Source organism: Equus asinus, chromosome 10 (assembly GCF_041296235.1).
Source record: "Equus asinus isolate D_3611 breed Donkey chromosome 10, EquAss-T2T_v2, whole genome shotgun sequence".
In the NCBI taxonomy this organism is placed as follows: Eukaryota; Metazoa; Chordata; class Mammalia; order Perissodactyla; family Equidae; genus Equus; species Equus asinus.
In genome coordinates, this window is record NC_091799.1 from 67,414,644 (window position 1) to 67,422,360 (window position 7,717).

At 39.5% G+C, this 7,717-nt stretch overlaps 1 protein-coding gene across 2 annotated transcripts in view; it reads left to right on the forward strand.

Annotated features, from left to right (window-relative positions):
* ANKRD55 (ankyrin repeat domain 55) overlaps positions 1-1,198 on the forward strand; it is a 96,869-nt gene extending 95,671 nt beyond the window's left edge. For both annotated transcript variants that reach the window (XM_070519643.1, XM_014860370.3), the window contains one exon: positions 720-1,198. In XM_070519643.1, the coding sequence (XP_070375744.1) occupies positions 720-841 (122 nt within the window). In that variant the 3' untranslated portion in view covers positions 842-1,198. The remainder of the gene's footprint in view (positions 1-719) is intronic.
* The last annotated feature ends 6,519 nt before the right edge of the window (positions 1,199-7,717 follow it).

Sequence of the window (7,717 nt, forward strand, 5' to 3'; positions counted from 1 at the left end):
GAAACCAAGATCTCTTCCTTGACAGATCAGTGCCTCTGCCCCTACTGATTTGTGTAAAGTGAGAGTTTTGGATGGTGTGAATTTAGTCATTGAGTGAAATTCAAGCCTGATCTGTCTTTAAGCAGAAACACAGTCACAAGAACATCTAGTTAAGGAAAGAGTCACTCAGCCTTGCATCCTGGGGTGGGGGGAGCCAAAGAGAGAGGATTTTCTTTGGCAGAGCCCAGGAGCTTTGCTTTTCACAGTTAAAGTTAAGGAGAGAAGGGAAGATAAAGATCATTGATCAACTTTAGCTCTATGAAAAAGAAATGGAAAGGTACACATTGCTTTTCCTAGAAGAAACCTGATAACCTTCTGAGGTTTGCATAAAAGCACAGTATAAATGTCTTGGGACTTGTTTAGAGCCTTGTGCTGACTTAGCCATCAATGGCTACTCCACCCAAGGAAGAGAGAGCTCTGCCAGGCACGCACAGCCTGATCGTGTTTTCATCAAACTTGGCCCAATCTTGCATTCGTGCATATTTGACATCCCTGACTACATGTGGAAAGCCTGAATAGATTTATGGACACTGCTCTCTCCTGCAGTCTGGCTCTCACCGAGACAAGCTTCTCAGAAATGCCTGCATTCCTTAAGAAATAACACAGTTCTGCCATCATTATTCGTGAGACTGGGAGAGAAGCACATCCTGAAAGTCTCTCATTCTGTTCTTTCTCCCCAGTTCTATCAGGAGAACCTCTACGGACAAACCGAGTGCTTCCTGCTATTCCAAGCCAACGGGGGCACAGCACACCAGCCAAGGAGAGTGACAACTTTGCCGGTCCTACCAAGGATGAAAATTAACCATGGGTCGCAGACTGCGGAAATATATTTAATCTATATTTTCACTGTCAAAGGATGAGATTACTCTGGTTTGTAAGAACAAAGACTAATTTAGTAAATTGCATTCTATAAGCCATTCACAGTTTTATAACTCAAAATTCTGTATTCCAAATAAAGATATTGCCCAAATAAGCACTTAGAAACTTTGTGCATATATTGTAAGTTTGTGAGTTTCTGTGACCTCTACATGCCAAAATAAAAAGTCAAAATGTGTTATCAGCAGGGAAACTTAGCTCTTTGGTTTGCTTTGTGGGACGTTTGCCTTTTTTTTTTTTTTTTTGGCTGAATGATTTTGTGTTTTCAAAAAATGTTTTGCTGAATAAAAAACAAAAAAAGCACATTCTGTACTTGTTCTTCGCATTTATTGTAATTCTGCTGTGGATTGATGAAACAATTAAAATGAAAATAACAAATTCCTTTAATCAGCCACCGTTTAAGGCTTTTAAATGCACCATCTTCTGCAAAATACTTTCTAACATTGTCAGTTCTTGGCTGCAGCCCAAATCACTTGACAGTGTTTATCTGTCTTCCTTGTTATTTAATTATTTCCACCTATTGTCATTTTCAGATACGATTGATTGTTCCAAAAGTAAGAAGATCATGTGAATTGGAAAGGTCCACATCCTGGCCTAACAGAATAGAATAAACATTTCTCACACATTCCTCAAATACTCTATGGATGTAATCATTCTTTTTCCTGTTTCAAAATAACGGCCTCTGCCTACTCAAGACATTCCCAAATTTATGACTTAGCAAAGAATGAAAGATCTTCTTACTAAGATGTTTGCGTGTTGTTTGGATTGATATAAAGTTCAAGGCTTAGCCATATAAGCTCATAGTCACTCCATGTTATTTCCAAGCCTGCATGTTATTTTGTAAATATCTCAAGTATAACATTTACCATTTTATATCAGTATTAATTGTTTAGCTCTCTAAATGATGTCAGACTCTGCCATCAACCAAATAGAAGCAGTGGCTTTGCACTTCTAGAAATTTGTTACAGTGCCTGGTACATAATGGGCACTCAATCATTTAATTTTTTTCAGGAAAAGAAGGAAGGGAAAGAAGTAGGGAAGCAGAGAGGAAGTTCCATGGTAGAGAGATGCAGGAAGTGGTAATGAAAGAGGTTATTAGTCCACAATCTCATTTGGACAATGATACTTGTCTGAATCAGAGATTATCATATGGATCATAGTATCCACATGATAGTATGGATCAACCTCCTGAGCTAGACAGAGCCTAGAGGGAGGACAAATCCTGGTACAAATGGAAGAACTCTCAGAAGTATAGATTCTGAACGGTTTTCTTTTCTGTTTTGTTTGTGGGCTGTTTTTGTCTTTGAAGAGTCATTCTTTGTATGCATCAATTGGGCTGTTCAGTTGTGTCGCTGGCTACTTCTGAATCCATGTCCCTCCATGAGTGAATACCTGGCCCTACAGCGAGTAGATTAGTCAGGATAGGCTAGCCTGTGCTTCGATAATAAACAACCCCAAAATCTCATTGGCTAACACAATTTTTTTCTTGTTCACAATACATGTCCCACAGCAGCTGGCAGAGTTGGTAATGTAGATTCCATTTCAACATGTACTTCCTTTGTGACCTAAACAAAGGAAATGAGAGGTGAGTCTTATCACTTCCTCTTACATTTCATTTGCCAAATCAATTCACATGGATATGCCTAACTTCAAAGGAGGTGAGAAATGCAATCCTTCCATGTGTCAGGAAAGGAGAGAATTGGAATATTTATGAATTATCCAAAAGATTATCACATGAACCAAACCTCGGGCCCTAAGTGCTCATTTAAGTACACTGGTATGCTCCTCCACTAAGTAGATAGCCAAGAGGTCAAAGCAATTTTTTTAAAAACGTGTATACGGCTATGGAAAAAAGTCACCATCCCCCAACATCTGCACTTATACGCACACACACACACATACAGAATTTTCTAATGTTGGGCCTTTCCATCCAAGTTGATTTAAGAATCTTTTGTTAGCTATGGAGAAGCAATATGCTGTCCACTACCACTTCTTTAAATAAAGCAATTGTCCTTGTGCTACCAGGTAAAGTTGCTTATTGGGGTAAATTCATCTTCAGCAAATATTTTACTAACCAAATCAGATATTAGGTAATCACCAACTTTCAAAAATTTCAAGCAACTTTTTCTTCTAAAAGGATTTTATTTCTTATTTTACCACTTGTGTTTCCCTTCATTGCTAAGGATATATTTATTTACACATATAAAAATCATAACCTTGCGTACGTTATTTCATTTGGATCGTTGCATCAACCTCCAAGTGCAGACAAGGAATGCAAGGTAGAGAGAGAAGTTAAATAATTTGCCCAAAGTCACACACCTAGTAAACGACAGAGCAGGGCTTGGAAGTGATGTCTCCCTCTTGTTCCCTAGTCCACACACATAATTCCCAAATCATCATTTTCCTGTTCCAGAAATTTCATAGGTGTGGTATACCTTTGGCAAAGCCTCCTTTCTGAATTTATTTACTCAGCCTATACACTAACCAGGCAAAGTGGAACTACTATTAATATTTGTGAGAAGAGTCAACCAACCCAGTAATTTGTGCTAAACCTGTTAGAGTTGTTGAAAGTTAGGGTCTTCCCACCCCAGAGTTCTTGGTTCCCTTTGGTAGTCACCTGGTTTAACACAGGTGTTATTTCTTTCAGTAAACACTGAACTCCAATGCTCTCATCTTCCTAGAATTAAGCCAATATAAATAGATTTCTGTAACTCCAGGTTATTGTCCCTTCCAGCTCTACTAGATCACAGCTTGACACACAATATGATTTTAGAAAACCCCACCAAGTCACTGATTTGACATACGGTGCCTCCCAAAAAGACAAACATAACCCTTGATTTTGCTTTTGCCCCTACTCTCTGAAATTTACTGGTGCATACCTCTAAGCAAGTGCATCCTGCATTTTGAAGGTGGACTTTTGACAACAACCCTTTGGAATCCACCGCTGGCTTAAATGGAGTAATTAAGAAGGAACATATTTGACCTTAGCATGAAATCTTACACTCAAGCCAAAAACTAAATTAATAAAGGAACATGATAGCAGCTCTCACATGTAGCAGTTAGACTTTATTGCTTTCGGGGGGAAATGATATTTTAAAATCAGGAAATTTTATCAGAACCACATATTTCCTAGACATTGACGTAGAAATATTAGTACTGGTAGATGAGGATTGTCAACAAACTATGTTTCTATCAAAGCTATTGTTTTTCCAAAGCAAATGTCTTCCCATTCTGACCACTGTTTTAGTCCAACCTTGGTCTTTTGGGCAGTTGAATGAGTCCCAAGACATCCTGAGAGGCCAAATCTGGGAAGTCAATGAGTAAATTGTCTCAAAAATTGAGTTTCCAGTCAGCATGTTATACTAGCACAGTTGTCAACAGAAGGACAAAGATAGTTTTCACATCGATATGTGAAAAACAGGAAATAACTTGTTCGTTATTAAATCTCCAGTAAAAATTTTATTAATGGTGAATGGTAAATCATCTTGCAATTGCTAGTAATCCACAGACTAGGAAAACTGAGAGCAAAACAAAGACTGACAGTTCCCTTAGGAGGGCAAGGTAGAATCTAACTTGTTGACTTGAACAAAAAGAAGCTGAAGTTTTGGAGACTTGGAGATGTGGAGCCAGCTGTAAGACAGGAAGGTGGGGTGGAGGGTGGAGGAGACTGTGGGTGGCCCCACATGGGCAGGAATCCCAGAACTGAGCCCAGATACAAACAGGTGGCCATGAACAATATTTGGCGCACTAAGGTTAACATAAAGGAATGAAGGAAGGAATTATCTCTGTCATTTGTATTCATCTAACGTATAAAGGTACACCAAAAAGCTTTTTAAAAGCTTTTTTTATATTTATATAAATACAACTATATTTACAGACTATATAAACACTGATAATAAAAAGACAGATCATGAGGAAGCAAAGGCACATCTAAAAGCCCAAAGAATTTTCCTCTGCAATGAGCAAATCAAGGCCTGGCCTCACCCTCAAGAGGCTAAGAACCATTTTCCATGACTAACACTTGAGACGTGGCTCACCCATGATACCAACCATAACTTCTTTACTGCATCAGGGCTCAAGAGTTAGATTGAATTGAATCCTGCCTATTGATGAGAGGCAGAGCTACAAGCATTATGCTCCTTCAAGTTCAAAAAGGAGCTCAAGACCGTAATTGGACTTCAGGTGCATCACTTCGAGCCAAACACTAACTGAATTTGAAAGTATAACTTATTCAAGCTGCTGAGCTAGGTGAGAAGAGCAGAGTTTCTGAAAGTATGTAAGAGAAAAACAATGAACAGAAGGTGAGGCCAATCAGCATTATGTTTTACAGTTAGGAGGAGGCTACTAGAGAAGTTTTCTCAGATCCATATGACAGCCAAGCAAGACTTTGAATTTGAGAAAAGCTAAAAACCAAGGCGATGTTCTCATGTGCCTAAGTAGCTCGCTCTAAGACATCTATCCCAGCGTTTTCTGAACAAGTGACTTTGAAGGAGAAAAAAACAGAAATACGAAGAAAAAACAAATTGAAAATATCTAAGGACTCTCCCCTCCCTTGAATCTCTAGTCCCTGAGATCTAGCCCATCAAATCTCCACAGCAGGAAGTTTATTGAGCACCACTTCCTCTTTGCCACATCCTATCAGCACAGAATGAAGATTCAAACTTCCATAGAGCCCCTTGAATTATTCCAGTCAAGGCTTATAAAGTGAATAATAGTTTGTTTCCATGGATGTGCTGGAACCAGCTCTTAGCCACTTGAAAAAATGGATTGTTAAATCCAGCATTCAGGAATTTTGTGAACCGGTTGTTCAACCATTGGTAGCTTGAAATCAGCCACGGTGGAAATATTTACACCATGGAATTTGGCAAACATTACAAATCAGGGCTTTCTTTTATTTGGGATCTGGTTTACAAGCTAACACCATACATAAAATTTTTTTGGAAGTCTTTCAGAATTAAGAACACTTTAAATTAAATAACATTTTCTTTTAAATGTGCTTTTGCTAACACTGATGCTGGAGAACAGGACTCTTGTCTCAAGAGTAATCATGACATGCCTAGGTTTTACTGTATTAAGTTGTAACATTTCATGGGAAATGATTTAATCCAAGGGTTAATGAAATGCACATAGTATGGGTTGCATGCATGCCTGCACGCCTCAAGACTGCACCCAGAATGGGATCTCCCCTCAGAGCTCCTCATGAGCCAAATCACAGCTTAATGAGTATTCATGGGTGAACACTGTTTTTCCCTGTTACCTTCTGAGCCTATTAGCCAGTTCTTTTCAAGATGTGTAGTCCGGTTTTAATGTAGGCAGCACTATCTGTGACTTCATGTCTGCTCTTGTTACCACACTCACACCCCATAACGCTCAGGAAATGCACATGTTCCCCCTTAACTGCCCTGGGAGCTAAGAAATAAACACTAACTCGTGGTAAGGGGTGAAAGTTAGGAAATGGACATGACAATAACTTTCTTTAGGCCAGCTCTCCCAGAATCAAGGAGACGAACAAGGGTTCTACTTCCGTTTACAAGCCAGGCAAAGTCTAGATATTTTGTGCAAAAATGGATGTATATGGGTCTGAATTATTCAACTAGATGCATAACCTTTCACAATTTGTTGCCAAGGAGAAAGGTCAGTTTAAAGCACGGGGCCCAGGACTCAGACATCACGCAGATAGGCAGGACTGCCCCTTAGGTATTCAGTTCTAATGCCAAGATCTAGAAATTATCTCCTTTTCTGGCACCTGCTTCTGTCCTTGCCTTGGCTTGCTCTGGATCAGCAGCAGACGATTGTAATGCATTTATACATTCACTCATTCTTCCAACAAACATTTATTGACTGCTCGCACTATGGTAGGTGCTGTAGGATAAAGAATATACACAGTATAAAGGATATAACAAATTTATATGAGGTTAAGTGATAAGGACTTTCTATATTTATTAGAGGAAAAAAGTCGTTATTTAAGCTATTTACTCTGGTTTGGTTCTTTATTTTTTTGTGATTTGAAGCCAATAAATTATCTTTTAATAAAACCAAATATTAAGTCTCAAAATTGTTTCTCTACTTTTATCCTTCCATTATAAGTCCACAGACTCCCAAAGTCACAGTCTCAGAGCCTAAAAAAAAAATAGACTCTAGCCATGAACAAAGATCCTAAAGCTCTAAGCCAGAGTCTTTTTGTAGCTGGTTCAAGGTCAGAGTATGGGGAAATCTGGACTGGTTCTATGAAGTGGTAACTCTATTGGTTACACAAAAAGGAAATCTTAACCTATTTGACAAAGCTGCCCTGGTCTCAAAAGTGTGGGCCTCACTGACTACTTCTTTCTGAAAGTGATACTTCATGCTAATTTGACCTCATTTCTTCATCAGTAGATCTATTTGGGAGAGGAGAGCTGATCTCGGGGACTCTGCGGGAAGCGGGGAAGAGAAGAAGAGGGATGTGCAAACTAATCCTTTCACCAGCCAGTCAGTCCCACACCCAGCGGGAGCCATTCTCAGCCCAGCCCAGGAGCCAAGATTAAGTTTCTCAGGGTGGAGAGGCAGGAGCAGCAAGATCCAGCAATCTCCCTCCAGGGTAATCACCCCAGCAGAAAGTAGAGAGGCGTTTATGGTACTCCTGAGGCACAGTGTTTTAATGGATTACCTACTACTTTCTCTCTCTTCACTCAAACCTTTTAACACAACTGCTCACAAGAAGCAAAACAAACTGATTCCCATGTTCCCATTTCTCTTAACCACTTACCCATCGTGCGGGGGTGCTCACGAACTCCAGAAGACGGAGAGGGAAGGAGAGGGGCCT